General features: G+C 43.3%; 1 protein-coding gene across 1 annotated transcript in view; it reads left to right on the forward strand.

Moving 5' to 3' along the window:
• The window catches only part of LOC106147649 (endogenous retrovirus group S71 member 1 Env polyprotein-like), a 33,197-nt gene extending 17,699 nt beyond the window's left edge, over positions 1-15,498 (forward strand). Inside the window, exon 2 of the mRNA XM_013510151.1 lies at positions 13,160-15,498. Coding sequence (XP_013365605.1) covers positions 13,795-15,435 — 1,641 coding nt within the window. The 5' untranslated portion in view covers positions 13,160-13,794 and the 3' untranslated portion in view covers positions 15,436-15,498. The remainder of the gene's footprint in view (positions 1-13,159) is intronic.
• Positions 15,499-20,387: the final 4,889 nt, after the last annotated feature.

Below are 20,387 nucleotides of genomic sequence, written 5' to 3' on the forward strand. Positions count from 1 at the left end.
CAGGTTAAGGTAAAGACTGTCTATTCCTGTTTTCTGTAGAGTTTTTATCATAAATGCATGTTGGACCTTGTCAAAAGCTTTTTCTGCATCTTTTGAGATGATCATGTGGTTTTTGTCTTTGTTCCATTGATATGGCATATAACATTTATAGATTTGAGAATATTGAACCAACCCTGCATTCCTGGAATGAATCCAACTTGGTTGTGATATATGATTTTCTTGATAATTTGTTACATTCTATTTGCTAGTATCTTACTGAGTATCTTTGCATCTGTATTAATTAGGGATATTGGTCTGTAGTTCTCTTTCTTGGTTGGGTCTTTCTATGGTTTTTGTGTCAATATGATTGTTACCTCCAGAAATGAGTTAGGAAGAATTGCTTCCTTTTTTATTTCATTGAAGAGTTTGAGAAGTGTTTGTATTAAATCTTCTCCGAATTTCTTTTAAAATTCTACTGTGAATCCATCAGGGCCTGGGCTTTTCTTGTCGATAGGTTTTTAATCATGCTTTCAATCTCATTAATTGATATTGGGTTATTCAGGAATTTGATATCTTCTTGACTCAACTTTGGTAACGCATACATATCTAGGAATATGTCCATTTCTTCTCAGTTTTCTATCCTACAGGAGTAAAGACTTTTAAAGTAGGTATTAATGATTTTCTGAATTTCTGTGTAATTTGTAGTAATTTCATCCTTTTCATTCTTTATTGCATGAATCTGAGTTCCTTCCTTCCTTTTCTTGATAAGGTTGGCTAGGAGTTTATCAATTTATTTATTTTTTCAAAGAACTAGCTCTTTGATTCATTTATCTTTTGGAGGGTTTTCTTTGTCTCAGTTGCATTAATTTCTGCCCTAATCTGTATAATCTCCTTCCTTCTTTGGGCTTTGGGCCTGACTTGTTCTTCTTTTTCTAAAAGTTTAAGATGTAGCATTAGGCTACTTATTTGTTGTCTTTCTGTTTTCCTTATGTGTGAATTCATCGCTATAAATTTCCCTCTGAAGACTGCTTTCACTGCTTCCCATAGATTCTGGTAAGTTGTATTTACATTTTCATTTGTTTGTAGGTATTTTTTAATTTCCTCTTTAATTTCTTCTGTGACCCATTGGTTGTTCAGGAGGTTATTGTTTAATTTCCAAGTGTTTATGGAGGTTTTGGAGTTCCTTTTGTCATTAATTTCCAATTTCTTTGCACTGTGGTCAGATAATAAGCATGGGATAATTTCACTTCTTTTACATTTTGGAAGGTATGGCCTATGAGCTAGGATGTGGTCTATTTTAGAGAAAGTCCCATGTGCAGCTCAAAAATATGTGTTCTCTGATGGCATGAGGCAGAACACTCTGTTGACATCTACTAAGTCCATTTGTTCACACCTTTGTTTCAGGTCTGTTATTTCCTTGCTGATTTTTTTGTCCAGTTGACCAATCTCTTTGTGTCAATGGGGTGTTGAGGTCCCCTGTTACAACAGTGTTCGTAATTATATGGGTTCTCATGCGTGTTAAGATTTATCTTATATAGTTTCAAGCTCTGATATTTGGGACATACATATCTATGATTGTTTTCTTATCCTCCTGCAGTTTTCCCCACACTCATATGTAGTGACCTTCTTTATCTTTTTGATTGTTGCTGGTTTGAAGTTTACATTGTGTGCAAAGAGAATATCTATACTTGCTTTTTTCTGGGTTCCTGTTGCATGGAACATTGTTTTCCATCCTTTGAGTTTTAGTCCGTGGATTTCCTTTTGAGTGAAATGTGTTTCCTGTATACAGCATATGGTTAGATTTTGTTTTTTAATCCACTCTGCCAGTTTATATTTGTTTTGACTGGAGAATTGAGGCCATTTACTTTTATAGTTATAACTGATATGTATTGATTTGTCATTGTCGTGTTATTTGCTTGTGTTGGTTTCCTACTTTTTCTGCCTGTTTACTTGTTTACTCTTCTTGACATTTCATTCCTACGGTTGTTCTTGAAATTGCAGTCAGATTTTTCTTTGTCTAGAATATCTTTTAGTACTCTTTGTAATGGTGGTTTGGCACACATGAAGTTCTTCAATTGTTCTTTGTCATGAAAATATTTTATTTCTCCATTGAATTTGAGGAATAGTTTTGCAGGGTACATCAGTCTTGGTTGGAAGTTGTTCTGTCTCAGGACCTGTAATACTTCCCTCCAAGCTCTTCTCAGTTGGATGGTTTGTGCTGAAAATTTGCCATTATTTTAATGGATTTTCCTTTATAGGTAATCTGTTTCTTTTCTCTAGCAGCTTTTAATATTCTGTTCTTTTGCTGGAGATCTGGGAACTTGGCTATTATATGTCTGGGTGTAGTTTTATTTTGGTTGTGGTTGTTTGGACTTCTATATGCCTCATTTTCCTGTAAATCAGGTTCTGTCTCCATGCTTGGGAAATTTTCTGCTGTTATTTCTGCAAATATTCTTTTTATATCGGTTGTGTTGCCTCCTGCTGTTTCATTGACTCCTATAAGTCATACATTATTCCTCTTTGCCTCATTTTGCAGCTGTTGAATTGCCTTTTCTGGATCCTTGTTTATTTGAAGAGATCCTTTCTTTCATGGTTGGTAGCTGCCATGGTGTCTCAAGTGTGTGATTCTATCTTCAGCTTCATTCAAGTGGTTTTGGTAGCTTTCAATGGCAGCTTTGTTTTCCTGGAAGTCTCTTTGAATCTGGTTCATGCGTTCTAAGTCCTTTCTATATTTTTCATTGAATGCTTCTGAACCTTGCCTTTGTTCTTCTATTTTCTTTTATGTTTCTTCTTCAGACTTTTTGAGCAGTTTCTTCATTATGATTGTCATTGCATTTTTTGCCTGAGAGATTATTTCTGATCTAATCTCTTCTATGGCCTTATGGAGTCGTTTCTTTACTTCCATTGCCAGCATTTCAGCTATTTCAGGCATGTGTTTACCAAGTTCTCCTATGTCGATGTCTCCTGGACTTGTTGTGAGTGGGGTGGAGTTCTGGGATTGTGTTTTAGTCCTTTGTTTTGTCATGTTTTCTTCCTGATGCAGGAAGCTCAGTTTCCTTCTTCAGTATCTGCACAGCGAAAGCCACTCATGTCCCTAGTTTTTCTGTTGGTCAAATTTGCCTGAGTGACCTCTGAGAAGTGCTACTTAGTCTCGGGTTTTCTGGCAGTTTTTGGTTTTTGTGTAGTTATCCCTGTTCTCAGATGTGGGCATTGGTGTCAGCTGATGGACAACCACCCGATCCAGCATCCCCTTGCAGTTCAGGGCACGTGCATGGCCCAGACTCTGGTTGCACTGTTGTGACAGTCCCTGTCCAGTAGACCTATGTCCCCAGGCAGTTCAGGGTACAGGCAAAATTGAGACATAAACTGCAGGGTTGACAGTTTGTGAACCACCTGATTCTGTATCTCTGTTCAGTTCCGGACACATGCAGGAACCAGATGCAGGCCGGATGCATAGCAGTCACAGACTGCTCGTGCCTTTGACCCGCTAGGGCGTCCAGGCGAACGTAATGCATGGACTGAAACCGCAGGACCAGCAACTCCTGGAGCACTAGCTCACTCGGCGCAGGACACATGGGTGCAAGGAAGGGCTACATGTGCCCCCCCAGCTAGAGAAGTCCCTGGGGCTTCTGAGTGAGGACCTCTTGTCTGCCACAGGTGCAGGGAAGGCAGAGACTCAGTCTGTAATGGCAACAGCATCCTGGGTTGCCCTCTCTACCCTCAGGAGGTAGATGGGAAATGCCTAGCTCTCTCCATGAGTTTCAGCTGGGTACTGTGGCAGTGTGAGCAAGGCACGAACTTGAACTGTGGGACCAGCAGCTCTTTGTGCACTTGCTCACTCAGTACAGGGCATGAGCTCACAGTGAGGGGCTACACATGCCTTCCCAGCCAGAGAAGTCCCTGGGGCTTCTGAGTGAGGACCTCCTGTCTGCCATGGGTGCAGGGAGGGCAGAGACTCAGTGTGTAATGGTGGTGGCATCCTGGGTCACCTGCTCTACCCTCAGGAAAAAGATGGGAAATACCTGGCTCTCTCTGCGAGTTTCAGCTGGGAAATGTGGTGGTGTGAGTAACGCACAGACTCGAACCATGGGACCAGCAGCTTCCGGAGCACTCGCTCACTCGGCACAGAGCACGTGGGCCTATTCTCTAAGTTTGAAGTGTTGTGTTTTAACTATGGCATGAAACTGTGTCTGTGTTCACATTGAATACGCTGTCCCACATCAATGTGCCCATTCCATTCCATTCAGTCAAACGCGTTTGACCGGGAAGACTGAGTGTTTGTACTCTTCCCGGAGAATCACAGAATCTTTGTTGCAAGTGGTAGAACTTCCCTAGAGTCAGTGTTTGTTGGGAATATTGAATGAAATGTTTCTCTAATATGTTGGTACACAAGCTGTCCACATGCTGCTATGTAAACTTGCAATACCAGTGTGAAACCAGCAAAACAACTTTCTACACTGAACTCCCTGAGGTATTCTTCAACTTCTAAGTGTTGTGTTGAGCTTGACTCATGAAACTATGTGTGGGAATACATTGGGTACGCTGTCCCTGCTTGCTTACACACGGCAGTGTACCCACTCCAATCAATTGACTCATATGTGCATTTGACTGGGAAGAGCGAATGCATTTCCACCCATCCCTGAGCATTGTAGAATGTTTGATGACAGTGGTATAGGTTTCCAAAAGTGAGTGCTTGTTGGGAATACAAAACCCAGTGTTCCCCTGGTGTGTTGGTATGGAAGATTTATACATGCTCCTATGTAATCCTGCAATACCAGTGTAAAAACCAAGATAATAACTTTCTGCACCAAACTCCTTGAAATGTTCCCAAAGTTCTAAGTGTTGAGTTGAGCTTATCTTATGAAACTCTCTATGGGAGTATATTGGGTACGCTATTCCTGCTTGCTTACACATGGCAATGTAACAATTACATTGCTTTCAGTCATATACGCATTTGTTCATAAAGAGTGAATGTGTTTCCACCATTCCCTGAGCATCGCAGAATATTTGGTATAATTTTATGGGATTCTACAGCGAGTGAATGTGGGGAATATAAAACCTAGTATTCCTCTACTGTGTTGGTATACAAGATCTATACATGTTCCTATGTAATTCTGTAATAATTGTGTATGACCAAGAAAACAACTGTGTGTGCTGAACTCCCTGCAACATTCCCAAAGATCTCAGCTTTGTGTTGAGCTAATCTCATGAAACTGTCTATGAGATTACAATGGGTACTCTGTCCTTTCTAGCTTACACAGAGGAATATACATTTCCATTCCATTCAGTCATACGTGTCTTTGACTGGGAAAACTGAGTTAGTTTCCACTCTTCCCTGAGCATCACAGAATCTTTGCTCTAAGTGGTATATGGTTCCCAGAGTGAGTGCCTGTTTGGAATACTAACCCTAGTGTTCCTCTAATATGTTTGTACACAACTCTTTATATGCTCCTATGTAATCATATAATAATACTGTAAAACCAAGAAAACAACATTCAGCACCGAACTCAGTGAAACATTCACAAAGTTCTAAGTATTGGGTTGAGCTTCTCTCATGAAACTGTGCATGGGAATACATTGTATAACCCGCCTCTGCTTGCCTACATGGAAAAATGTACCCATTCCATTCCATTCAGTCATACATGCATTTGACTGGGAAGACCGGGTGCTTTTCCACCCTTCTCTGAGCATCGCAGAATCTTTGCTATAAGTGATATAGTTTTTGCACAGTGAGTGCTTGTTGGGAATGCTAAACTTAGTGTTCCATGAAGATGCTGGTACACAAGCTCTATACATGCTCCTATGCAACCATGTAAAACCAGTTTAAAACCAAGAAAACAACTTTCTGCACCCAAGTGAGTGAAAAATTCCCACAGTTGTAACTGGTGGGTTGAGCGTAACTCGTGAAACTGTGTATGTGAGTACACTGCATATGCTATCCCTGCTTGCTTACACACAGCAATATACCCATTGCCTTCTGTTCACTCCTACACACATTTGAGTGGGCAGAGCGACTGTGTTTCCACACTTCCCTGAGCATTACAGAATCTTTGTTATAAGTGGTGTAGGTTTGAACAGTGAGTGCTTCTTGGGAATACTAAAGTTCATGTTCCTCTAGTGTGTTGGTTCACAAGCTTTCTATACATGCTCCTATGTAATCCTGTAATACCAGTGCAAAACCAAGAAAACAACTGTGCCGAACGTTCCCAAAGGTCTAACTGTTGGGCTGAGCTTGTCTCATGAAACTGTGTATGGGAATACATTAGGTACACTACCCCTGCTTGCTTATATGCAGCAATATACCCATTCCATTCTATTCAGTAATGCGCACATTTGACAGGGAAGACTGCATGCATTTCCACCCTTTCCTGATAATCACAGAATGTTTGTTCTAAGTGGTAGAGATTTCTAACAGTAAGTGCTTGTTGTGAATACTAAACCTAATCTTCCTCTACTGTTTTGATACACAAGCTCTATACGTGCTCCTAAGTAAACACATAACACGAGTGTAAAACCAAGAAAACAACTTTGTAGCACAGAACAAACTGAAACATTCCTAAAGTTCTAAGTATTGTTTTGAGCTAATGTCATGAAACTGTGTATAAAATATATTGGGTACGCTGTCACTGCTTACTCACACACAGAAATGTACCCATTCCACTCCACTGAGTTATAGGCACACTTCACTGGGAAGATTGAGTGCATTTCCACCCTTCCCTGAGCATCAAAAAATCTTTGCTGTAAGTGGTATAGGTTTCCTTCAGTGAGTGCTTGTTCGGTATAGTAAACCTAGTGTTCCTCCAATATGTTGGTACACAAACTATACATGCTTCTATGTAATCACATCATACCAGTATAAAACCAAGAAAACAACTTTCTCCACAAACTCCCTGAAATATTCCCTAAGTTCCAAGTGTTGTGTTGAAACTATGTCATGAAACTGTGTATGGGTTTACACTGGGTACACTGTGCCTCCTTGCTTACACACATCAATGTGCCCATTCCATTCCATTCAGTCATACGCTTTTGACCAGAAAGACTGAGTGCACTCCTCCCTGAGAATCACAGAGTCTTTATTGCAAGTGGTAGAACTTCCCTAGAGTGAGTGCTTGTTGAGAATATTAAATGAAGTGTTCTTCTAATATATTGGTACAAAAGCTGTATGCATGCTCCTGTGTAATCTTGTAATACCAGTGTAAAAACAAGAAAACAACTTTCTATACTGAACTCCCTGAGGTATTCCTAAACCTCTAAGTGTGGTGTTCAGCTTGACTCATGAAACTGTGTGTGGGAATACATTGGGTACGCTGTCCCTGCTTGCTTACACACAGCAGTGTACCCACTCCATTCAATTGACTCATATGTGCATTTGACTGGGAAGAGTGAATGCTTTTCCACCCATCCCTGAACATCACAGAATGTTTGATGTCAGTGGTATAGGTTGCCAAAAGTGACTGCTTCTTGGGAATATGAAACTAATGTTCCCCTAGTGTGTTGGTACAGAAGATCTATACATGCTCCTATGTAATCCTGCAATACCAGTGTAAAACCAAGATAACAACTTTCTGCACCAAACTCCTTGAAACGTTCCCAAAGTTCCAAGTGTTGTGTGGAGTTTATCTCATGAAACTGTCTATGGGAATACATTGAGTATGCTGTTCCTCTTTGCTTACACATAGCAATGTACCCATTACATAGGGCTGGGGATTTAGCTCAGCGGCAAAAGCGCCTGCCTGGCAAGCGCAAGGTCGTGAGTTCGGTTCCTGGTACCGGAAAAAAAAACAAAAAAAAAAAAAAAAAAAAAAAAAAAAACAAAAGCAATGTACCCATTACATTCCATTTGGTCATACACACATTTGAGCATGAAGAGCGAATGTGTTTCCACCCTTCCCTGACCATTGCAGAATCTTTGCTGTAATTTTATGGGATTTTGCAGTGAGTGGATGTGGGGAGTACAAAACCTAGTGTTCCTCTACTGTGTTGGTATGGTATACCAGATCTATACATGCTCCTTTGTAATTCTTTAATAATTTTGTAAAACCAAGAAAACAACATTGTGTGCCGAACTCCCTGCTACATTCCCAAAGATCTCAGCTTTGTGTTGAGCTAATCTCTTTAAACTGTCTATGAGAATATATTGGGTACGCTGTCCTTTCTAGCTTACGCAGAGTAATGTACCCAGTGCATTCCATTCCATTCACTCATACAGGTCTTTGACCGGGAAAACCAAGGTCATTCCCACCCTTCCCTGAGCATCACGGAATGTTTCTTGCAAGTGGTAGAGGTTTCATATCATGAGTGCTTGTTGCAAATACTAAAGCTAGTGTTCATTTAATACGTTGGTACACAAGCACTGTACATGCTGTTATGTAGTCCTGTAATACCAGTGTAAAACTAAGAAATCAACTTTCTGCACCAAACTTCCTGAAAGATTCCCAAAGTTCTAAGTTTTGTGTTTTCTTACTCATCAAACTGTGTATGGGAATAGATTGGGTACGCTGTCCCTGCTTGCATACACACAGCAATGTACCCATTCCATTCCATTCACTCATATGCATGTTTAACTGGGAAGAGCAAATGCCTTTCCACTTTACCCTGAGCATTGCAGAATCTTTGCTCTAAGTGGTATAGGTTTCCCAGAGTGAGTGCCTGTTGGGAATACTAAATCTAGTGTTTCTCCAATATGTTGATGCACAACTATTTTACATGCTCCTGTCTAATCATGTAATACCAGTATAAAACAAGAAAACAACTTTCAGCACCGAACTCAGAGAACATTCCCAAAGTTCTAAGTATTGGGTTGAGCTTCTCTCATGAAACTGCACTTGGAAATACATTGGGTGTGTGTCCCTGCTTGCTTACATGCAGCAATGTACCCATTCCATGCCATTCAGTCATATGCACATTGGACCGGGAAGACTGAATGCCTTCCCTCCCTTTCCTGAGAATTACAGAACATTTGCTTTAAGTGGTAGTGGCTTCTTACAGTGCGTGATGGTTGGGAATACTCAACATACCCTTCCTCTTCTATACTGGTACACAAGTTCTACACATGCGCCTAAGTAATCATGTGACAGGAGTGTAAAACCAGGAAATCAACTGTCTAGCACAGAACTACCTGAAACATTCCCAAAGTTCTAAGTGCTGTGCTAAGCTAATATCATGAAATTTTGTATAGGAATACATTGAATACGCTGTCCCTGCTTCCCCACACACAGCAATGTACCCATTCCACTCCATTCAGTCAAACGCGCACCTGACGGGGAAGACGAAGTGTATTTCCACCTTTCTCTGAGCATCGCAAAATCTTTGCTGTAAGTGGTATAGGTACTCTTCAGTGAGTGCTTGTTCAGTATAGTAAACCTAGTGTTCTTCTAATGTGTTGGTACACAAACTCTATACACGATCTTATGTAATCACATCATACCAGCATAAAACCAAGAAAACAGCTTTCTGCACAGAACGTCCTGAAACATTCCGTAAGTTCAAAGTGTTGTGTTAAGACTATGCCATGAAACTGTGTATGGATTTACATTGGGTACACTGTCCCTGCTTGCTTACACACATCAGTGTGCCCATTCCATTCCATTCCATTCCATTCCATTCCATTCCATTCCATTCCATTCCATTCCATTCCGTCATATGTGTTTAAATGGGAAGACTGAGTGTTTTGCACTCTTCCTTGAGAATCACAGAATCTTTGTTGCAAGTGGTAGAACTTCCCTAGAGTGAGTGCTTATTGGGAATATTAAATGAAGTGTTCTTCTAATATGTTGGTACAAAAGCTGTATACATGTTCCTATGTAATCTTCGAATACCACTGTAAAAACGAGAAAATAACATTCTGCACCGAACTCACTGAAGTATTCCTAAACTTCTAAGTGTTGTGTTGAGCTTGTTTCATGAAACAGTATATGGGAATGCATTTTGTATGCTGTCCCTGCTTGCTTACACACAGCAGTGTACCCACTCCATTCACTTGACTGATACGTGCATTTGACAGGGACTAGCAAATGCATTTCCACCTAACCCTGAGCATCACAGAATGTTTGATATCAGTGGTATAGGTTTCCAAAAGTGAGTGCTTGTTGGGAATATGACATCTAGTGTAGGGGGCAATGAGACCTTCTTTGAAAGCTATGTGCACAAATCTCTTTTTTCCCCAAGGGAATTATGGTGACCACAGGTGTAAATAGCCCCTGGGAAGCTCATGTCTTAACCGTTTCTTTTCCCCTTCAAGAAGAGTATCGCCTAGCTGATGTGAGCCTGGAGCAACTCGAGACGCCTCAGACTCTTCCCAAATGGACTCAACTGTTTCCTGCAGTTTGGGCAGAGGACAACCCCCCTGGCCTGGCTGCACATGTCCCTCCTGTAATTGTGGAACTGGTGAGACATGCCAAACCAGTCTGATTGAAACAGTATCCTATGGCTATGGAAGCCAGGAAAGGCATCAAGCCCCATATTCAGAGACTTCTTTCAGCAGGGATACTGAGAGAATGCCAGTCTCCCTGGAACACCCCTTTCCTCCCAGTTCGTAAGCCAGGGTCAAATGAATATTGACCCATCCAAGACTTGAGGGCTGTGAATGCCCTAACTGTGACTTTACACCCCACTGTACCTAACCCTTATACCTTATTGAGCTTGCTCCCACCTGATCGAGTATGGTATACTGTATTGGACCTGAAAGATGCTTTCTTTTGTATTCCACTGTCTATTGTTTCTCAGGATTTATTTGCCTTCTAATGGGAGGATCCTGAGGGGGGACGCAAATGCCAGCTGACATGGACACAATTACCGCAAGGATTCAAGAACTCACCCACCATATTTGGGGAGGCACTGTCAAAGGACCTGGTACCCTTTGGTGAAAATAACCCCAATGTCTCCCTTCTACAATATGTGGATGACTTGTTGATAGCTGCAGAAACTCAGGAGGCATGTGAGGATGGGACAAAGAGGCTGTTAGAACTACTACAGGACAAGGGATATCGAGTCTGTAAGAAGAAAGCTCAGGTATGTGTTCAAACTGTAAAGTTCCTAGGGTTCACATTAAAAGGGGGAACCCGTTCCCTCTCAGCCTCTCGGACCCTGGCTATCCAGGGGCTGAAGGAGCCAAGGAACCGAAAAGAGTTGAGAGAATTCTTGGGAACGGTGGGGTACTGCCGTCTATGGGTGCCAAACTTTGCTACTGTTGCCAAACCCCTATATGAAGCTTTGAAAGGGGGAAATAACCTCCCCTTGGACTGGAACTCAGAACGGAAAAAGGCATTTGATGAGTTAAAGAGGGAGCTGCTGAGTGCTCCTGCTTTGGCTTTGCCAGACATTACAAAGCCCTTTCAGTTGTTCATACATGAGAGGGAAGGGATTGCAAGGGGAGTTCTGACTCAGACTTTAGGGCCTTGGAGGCGCCCAGTGGCATATTTGTCGAAAAGACTGGACTATGTGGCAGCCGGATGGCCAACCTGTTTGCGGGCTGTTGCAGCTGCTGCTGTCCTGGTAAAGGAAGCTGATAAATTAACCTTGGGACAGAAGTTGAGTGTGTTTGTGCCCCTTGCAGTGGAGACCCTACTGCATGGCCCTGGAGGGAAATGGCTTCCTGGTACCAGGCTGGCCCAGTACCAAGGGGCCACTCCTCAAGGACTCTCGTCTAACTCTTAAGACTATACAGGCTATTAATCCTGCCTCCCTCCTGCCGGCCTCACTGGAAGCTCCAGAACATGACTGTGTAGAAACCACTGAGACTGTGTACTCCGCGAGACCAGACCTGCAGGACACTCCCCTTCTGAACCCCGATCTCACTCTGTTTGCGGATGGAAGCAGTATGGTGATAGATGGGATTCGGAGGGTAGGAGTGGCTGTTGTGATGATGGAATAAACTGTCCGGTCAGGGGGCTCTACCCCCAGGGACATCAGCCCAGAAAGCTGAGTTGGTAGCGCTCACTTGGGCCTTGGAACTAGGAAAACACAGACGACTGAATGTGTTCACAGATTCCCGATATGCGTTTGCCACTTTACATGTTCATGGTGCTATTTACTGGGAGAGAGGCCTCCTGACTGCAGGGGGGAAAGATATTAAAAATTCATCAGAAATTTTAAACTTGTTGCAGGCTGTATGGTGGCCCACTCAGGTAGTGGTAGTACACTGCCCTGGGCATCAAAAAGGCAATATGATGGAAGTGAGAGGTAATAGAGCCGCCGACCTAGCAGCAAAGCGGGCTGCTATGGGAGATTTGTTGCCCGCGGCACGAATCTTGGTGGCACCACTCCTACAACTGCCCAAGTATTCTGATGCCGAGCTAGCTTGGGCCAAATCAGAGGGAGCAATAGAAAAGAATGGGTGGCAGGTACTGCCTGGAGAGAAGGTGTTCCTGCTGGAGCACTTGGGACATTTCGTAATTCAAGAATTACACAGTAAAACCCATTTAGGCAAGACAGCTGTGGCAGAGTTGCTTCCTCGTTATTTTTACATATCCAGACTCTGGACTCTGTGCGCTGCTGTGGCCAGCAAATGTGTCACTTGTGCTAACAACAGCCCAGTTTCTTGCCCACAGCGTGAACCAGGTGCCCGGCGACAAGGAACTCTTCCCTTTGAAGATATCGAAGTGGATTTCACTGAGATAATATCCACTGTGGGCAACAGGAAGTATTTGCTGGTGCTCATTTGCACCTATTCAGGTTGGGTAGAGGCTATGCCAACAAAGACTGAAACCTCCAGAGAAGTGGTGAAGGCGTTGATGGAGTTAATCATTCCCCAGTATGGGCTCCCCATGACGGTAGGTTCAGATAATGGGCCTGCTTTTGTGGGTAGAGTAGTTCAGAGCCTCTCTGCAGCCTTAAGCCTAAAATGGAAGCTACACACTGCCTATAGGCCTCAGAGTTCAGGGCAAGTAGAATGACAAAATCACACCTGAAAGAACACTCTGTCTAAGCTGTGTCAAGAAACGGGTGCAAATTGGGTGACTATGCTTCCCATGGCTTTGTTGCAGTCATGTTGTACCCCATACCAGGATGGGCTCACACCTTTTGAAATCCTTTTTGGAAGGCCACCCCCCTTAGTGCCCATACTGGGGGGACTACAGGAAATTGGTGCTTTAAGCTTACAACAACAGTTACAGGTGCTACAAAAGACTTTAAAGGGGCTGCAGCGGACTGTGTTAGAGTGACACCCATTTCCTCTTCACAGTCCTAGGCACACCTATGAGCCTGGCGATCGGGTGCTAATTAAGAGCTGGAAAGAAGAGCCCCTCCGAGAAAAGTGGGCTGGGCCTTATGTCATAGTCATGACCTCACCATGCGCCTTAAAGGTTGCAGGTTACATGTCATGGATCCATCACACACGCGTGAAAAGATGGACTGCTGAGCCCTCGCCAGCTCCGTCACCTCCCAGCGCCTGCGTACCCCAGCGTTCTGAATGGCTTAAGAAAAAGGCAGATCCCGCTCAGCCGTGGCAGTGAACCAGCTAGTTTGGACGGTGCTGATTCTTTCCGCAGCTGCAATGGAAAAGACAGCGAGGGCCTCCGGCCCGGCAGGCAGAGGAGAGCACCTCTGCAACTACACCCTTGAGCGCCCCCGAATGGACTCTACTGGACTTAGTCAGACTGTACTTAGTTCCCTACACCTCCCCTGTGCCCAACAAACTGTGGTGTTTGTGGTTCTGGTGTGCAAACTGTGGAACCCGCACTTCTGGAAGGGAAAAGCCGACCCAGCCAAATTTCCCTTCCCTGCTTGTGAGGTACAGAAGCAAGGAATTGGCCAGTATGTGCATTTCTCTGATGACACTAACCCTGATTTAACCCTAGTCAAGGCTGGAATGTACATATGTCCAAAGGTGACGCGGGTGATTGTGGTAAGGAGAGGGAGGCGTATTGCCCGTGCCGAGGTTGTGAGACTATCGGCCTCTGGGGGGGAGCCTTCGATACTCCCGGGCATGGGACCATAGGAGACTCTTGGATACAAAGTGATGAATACATTCAGGTGTACAGGGAAAATCAGGCTGGGTGCCACACTGGATACTCAGAGGGGTTTTGCTTACAAGTCTGGATAGTCTTAAAAAACATTGATGAACCAGTGCGGTCCACTGGGCTCACTTGGGGTGCACGTATGCTTCTTAATCGGGTCTCTGGGTATGACCCAGGCATAATTTTCAAAATCACCTGGGTGGAGGTGACCCCTCGGAGACCTGTGGCCCCGTTTCCAGCGTTGTCCTGGGAGCTACACCGGGTCCGAGACACTAGTCCCATAATTATCCCAGGAGAAAAACCCCCAAGACACCCCCCGGTCCCAGAAACCCAGAAAACTGAACCCACAATACAGCAGGCTCAAAGGGCTGACCCAGCAGGTATGGGTGTGCTGGGTGCCAAGTCAGAGATTTATCAAGTACTTAGTGAAACCCATCACCTGTTGAACCTGTCCAACTCTGAATTAGTTAAAACCTGTTGGCTGTGTGTTCGGTCTACCCCACCATTTTATGAGGCGGTGGCCGCCCCAAACTCTGTGACACCCAGTTCACCCATGTGCTCCACAGAGGAGGAGGAACCTCTGTCCCTCTCACTGGTAGAGACAGTGTATGGGAGAGGTTTCTGTGTTGGGCAGGGGAAAAACCCAGTCCTCTGCAGTTGCTCCGTTCCACAAAACCTCACTTACCGAGCCCCTCAGAGGCTATGGTTTTTCTGCACAAATGGGCTGTTCAAATGTTTAGATCACAAACAAAGGCTGACAGGAGCCGGGCCCTGCTTGTTAACTATGCTAATTCCCTGGGTGCAGATTATACGAGGGAACCTACAGGACTGCTTTCTGTTCTCAGAGGTAATTACCCAAGAAGGAAGGGGTCGTGCCAGAAGAGCAACTCCTGTTTTGGTGCCCATTTTGGCTGGAGTGACCATAGCTGGGAGTCTGGCCACTGGGATAGGAGCCCTGGCACATTCAGAGAGAGGCCTACAGAGACTCTATGGGATAACCAGCAACATAGAGCGCAATGTAGTTCGGGTCCAAAGTGTGGTGAAACAGTTACACAGTCAGATAAACTCCCTAGCAGAGGTAGTGCTGCAAAATAGAAGGGGGTTTAACTTACTGTTTCTAGAACAAGGAGGGCTTTGTGCAGCCCTTGGTGAAGAGTGCTGTTTTTATGCCAATAACTCAGGAGTTATCATGGAGACCCTAGATAAGTTAGACCATGAGGCAGAAGAAAGAAGAAGATTATATTATGAGTATGAGGGCCCCAGATGGTATGATTCCTTGTTTGATTGGAGCCCAAAATTAACCTCCCTCATCGCAGGGGTTACAGGACCAATAATTACCTTACTAGTCATGCTCACAGCAGGGCCCTGTCTGCTAAATTGGATAAATTCTCGGATACAAAGCACTGTAAAGCAAGCCAAAATAATGATACTAAGGGAAAACTCAGCCATTTATCAAGTAGAGCCCAGCCCACCAGCGTATGACACACTTTGTATTTCTTAGAAAGAAAAATATGTCATAGAGGAGGGAATGTAGGGGGCAATGAATCTTAGCATACTATTTTAGATAAAATAGTTTGGTAAAAGCCTGCATGGTGCCTCAGGAAGCCTCCCGGGACAGTACAAGAGCTAATTCCCCAGATCAACACTGCCCAGGAATGTCTTCGCAAGATAAGCGGGCGCCTAGGCCTAGGTGACCCTCCATGACCCTGCCTGGGCAGTGCCATCTCCTGGCCCTAGGTAAACACTGTAACCCTAAAGAAATGCATAGGTTGTAAAAAAAGGAGATAATGTGGGGGAAACATCTATCACGGTTTGACATTCGACCTGCAACTGACCTGGGGTCCAACAGGATGAGAGAAACACCATATGCCCACCGGGGTCAGAGAATGTAACACCCCAATCTGTTGTCAATGGAAACCAAAATGTATATAAGGGGAAGCAAAGTTAGCCATGGGCCCCGCTTCCAGATTGGCAAAGGAAGTGAGGGTGGCTAGCCTCAAATTAAACTCTGATTTTGTTCTCACTGGCGGCTAGTGTCTCTTGTGGAATGTTTGGGACAAACGGGAATTTTCTGTCGTAACACTAGCATTCCCCTGGTGTGTTGGTATGGAAGATTTATACATGCTCCTATGTAATCCTGCAATACCAATGTAAAACCAAGATAATAACTTTCTGCCTCAAGGTTCTTGAAATGTTCCCAAAGTTCTCAGTGTTGTGTGAAGCTCATGAAACTTTCTATGGGAACACACTGGGTACGCTGTTCCTTCTTGATTACACATACTAATGTAGTCATTACATTACATTCCATCATACGCGCATTTGTTCATGAAGAGCGAAAGTATTTCCACCTTTCACTGAGCATCACAGAATCTTTGCTGCAATTGGTATGGGATTCTACAGTGAGTGGATGTGGGGAATACTAAACCTAGTGTTCCTGTACTGTGTTGGTATAGAAGATCTATGCATGCTCCTATGTAATTCTGCAATACTTGTGTAAAAACAAGAAAACAACTTTCTGCACCAAACTCCTTGAAACATTCCCAAAATTCTCAGCTTTGTGTTGAGCTAATCCGGTGAAACTGTCTATGAGAATCCATTGGGTACGCTGTCCCTTCTAGCTTACACAGAGTAATGTACCCATTCCATTCTATTCAGTCATACGCACCTTTGACCGGCAAGACTGAGTTCATTTCTACCCTTCCCTGAGCATCACAGAATCTTTGTTGCAAGTGATAGAGGTTTCCTACAGTGAGTGCTTGTAGTGAATGCTAAGCTTGGTGTTCCTTTAATGTGTTGGTACACAAGTTCTATACATGCTGTTATGTAATCCTATAATACCAGTGTAAAACCAAGAAAACAACTTTCTGCCCTGAACTTCCAGACAAATTCCCAAAGTTGTCAGTTTTGTGTTGAGCTTACTTGTGAAACTCTGCATGGGAATATTTTGGTTACACTGTCCCAGCTTTCTAACAAGCACAAATATACCCATTTCATTTCTTTCAGTCATATGTGCATTTGACTGGGAAGATCAAGTGCTTTTTCACAGCTCCCTGAGCATTGCAGAGTATTTGCTCTAAGTTGTATAGTTTTCCTACAGTGTGTGCTCAGTGGGAATGATAAACCTATCGTTCCTCTAAGATGTTGGTACACAAGCTCTATACATGCTCCTATGCAATCATGTAATACCAGTCTAAAACCTAGAAAGCAACTTTCTGCACCAAAGTGAGTGAGAAATTCCCACAGTTGTAACTGGGGGGTTGAGTTTAGCTAGTGGAACTATGTATGGGAATACACTGGGTATGCTGTCCCTGCTTGCTTACACACAGCAATGTACCTATTCCATTCCATACTTGCATTTGACTGGGAAGAGCGAGTGCATTTCTACCTTTCCCCGAACACTGCAGAACCTTGCTATAACTGGTATAGGTTTCCAACATTGGAAGTTTTGGGGAATACTAAAGTTAGTCATCGTCTAATATGTTGGTCCACAAGCTCTATACATGCACCTATGTAATCCTGTCATATTAGTGTAAACCAAGAAAACAACTTTCTGCACTGAAGTCCCTGAAATATTCCCATAGTTCTAAGTGTTGCATTGAGCTATCCCATGAAACTGTGTATGGGAATACATTGAGTACACTGTCCTTGCTTGCTTACACACAGCAATGTACACATTCCATTCTATTCACTCATAGAAGCATTTCACCAGGAAGAGCGTGTGCATTTTCACCCTTCCCTGAGCAGTGCATAATGTTTACTCTAAGTGGTATAGGCTTCCTACAGTGAGTGCTTGTTGGGAATAATAAACCTAGTGTTCCTATCATATGTTGGTACACCACCAGCTCTATACTTGCTCCTATGAAATCCTGTAAGACCAGTGTAGAACCAAGAAACAACTTTCTACACTGAAGTTCCTGAAACATTTCCAAAGTTCTAAGTAGTACGTGCAGCTTATCTCATGAAAGTGTGCATGGTAATACATTGGGTATGCTGTCCTTGGTTGCTTACACACAGCAATGTACCCTTTCAATTCCATTCACTCATACACACAGTTCACCAGGAAGAGCTAGTGAGTTTCCACCATTCCATGAGCATCGCAGAATCTTTGCTGTAAGTTGTATTCATTTTCTGCAGTGAGTGCTTGTTTGGAAAAGTAAACCTAGTGTTCCTCTAATATGTTGGTACACCAGCTCTATACATGCTCCTATGGAATCCTGCAATACCAGTGTAAAACCAAAAAAACAACTTTCTGCACCAAAGTCCCTGAAACATTCCCAAAGTTCTAAGTGTTGTGTTGAGCTCATCTCATGAAACTGTGTATGGAAATACATTGGGTATGCTGTCCCTGCTTCTTTACACACAGAATTGTACACATTACATTGTATTCATTCATATGCACATTTGACCTAGAGGAGCGAGTGCGTTTCCACCCTTTCCTGAGCACTGCAGAATGTTCCGTGCAAGTGGTGTATGTTTCCCACAGTAAGTGCTTGTTAGGAATGGTAAACCTAGTGTTCCTCCAATATGTTGGTAAACCAGCTATATACATGCTCCTAATTAATCGTGAAGTACCAGTGTAAATGCAGGAAACTAACTTTCTGCACCAAACTCTGTGAAGCATTTTGAGAGTTTTAAGTGTTGTGTTCAGTTTATCTGATAAAACTGTGTATGGGAAGACATTGGGTACGCAGTCCCTTCTTCCTTACATACAGCAATGTATGCATTCCATTCCATTCACTCCTATGCGCATTTGCCTGAAAAAAGTGAGAGTGCTTCCACCCTTCCCTGAGCACTGCAGAGTGTTTGTTGTAAGTGGCATAGCTTTCCTACAGTGAGTACTTGTTGGGAAGAGTAAAAATAGTGTTCCTATAATATGTTGGTACAACAGCTCTATACATTATCCTATGTAATCGTGTAATACCAGAGTAAGACCTAGAAACAATTTCTGCACAAAACTCCCTGAAACATTCCCAAAGTTCTAAGCATTGTATGTATCTTATCTCAGAAACTCTGTAGGGCAATACGTTCTGTACACTGTCCCAGCTTGGCAATCTATAGCAATGTACACAGTCCATCCCATTCAATTATACGCCCATTTGACCTGGAAGAGCAAGCACATTTCCACACTTCCCTGAGCATTGCAGAATATTTGCTGTAAGTGGTGTAGGTTTCCTATAGTCAGTAATTGTTGGGAGTAGTAAACCTAGTGTTCCTCTAATATGTTGGTATGCAAGCTGTATACATGCTCCTATGTAATCCTGTAATACCAGTGTGAAATGAAGAAACCAACTTTCAGCACCAAACTCCATGAAGCATTCCCAAAATTCTATTGTATGGAACTTATCTCATGAAACTGTATAGAAACACACTGGGTATGCTGTCCCCGCTTCCTTACACAGCAATTTACAGGTTAAATTACATTCACTCATATGCTCATCTGACTGGGAAGAGTGAGTGCATTTCCACCCCTCCCTGAGCATCACAGAATATTTTCTGTAACTGGTATAGGTATCCTACAGTGAGTGCTTCTTGGCAACAGTAAACCTAGTGTTCCTATGATATGTTCGTACACCAGCTCCATACATGCTCCTATGTAATGCTGTATTACAAGTGTAAACCCAAAAAACCAACTTCCTGCACCCAACTCCTTGAAACATTCCCAAAGTTCTAAGTGTTGTGTTGAGCTCATCTCATGAATCTGTATTAGAACACATTGGTAAGCTGACCCTGCTTGGCAAATCACAGCAATGTACACATTCCATTCTGTTCACTTATATGGGCATTTGACCGCGAAGAGCAAGTGTGTCTCCACCCTTCCGTGAACATCTCAGAATGTTTTCTGTAATTGGTATGGATTTCCTACAGGCAGGCCACGATGGCAATAGTAAACCTAGTGTTCCTCTAATATATTGGTACATCAGCTCTATACATGCTTCTGTGTAATCCTGTAAAACCAATGAAAAACCAAGAAAACAATTTTCTGCACCAAACTTCCTGAATGGATCCCAAAATTCTAATGTTGTGCTGAGCTTATGTCATGAAACTGTGTATGGGAATACATTGGGTAAGCTTTACCTGCTTGCTTACAGACAGCAATGTACACATTCCATTTCATTCACTCCTATGTACCTTTGACCAGGAAGGGCAAGTGTGTTTCCACCATTTCCTGAGCATTGCACAACGTTTGCTGTAAGTGCTATAGATTTTCTAGAGTCAGTGCTTGGTGGGAATAGCAAACCTAATGTTCCTCTGATATGCTGGCACCTCAGCTGTATACATGCTGATATATAATTCTGTAACTCCAGTGTAAAACCAGGAAAACAACTTTTCGCACAAAACTCCCTGGTACATTCCAAAAGTTCTGGGGGCTGGGGATTTAGCTCAGCGGCAAAGCGCCTGCCTGGCAAGCGCAAGGTCGTGAGTTCGGTTCCCGGTACCGGAGAAAAACCAAAA

This window comes from Chinchilla lanigera, unplaced genomic scaffold (assembly GCF_000276665.1).
Source record: "Chinchilla lanigera isolate Chin_1 unplaced genomic scaffold, ChiLan1.0 scaffold00219, whole genome shotgun sequence".
Classification (NCBI taxonomy): domain Eukaryota; kingdom Metazoa; phylum Chordata; class Mammalia; order Rodentia; family Chinchillidae; genus Chinchilla; species Chinchilla lanigera.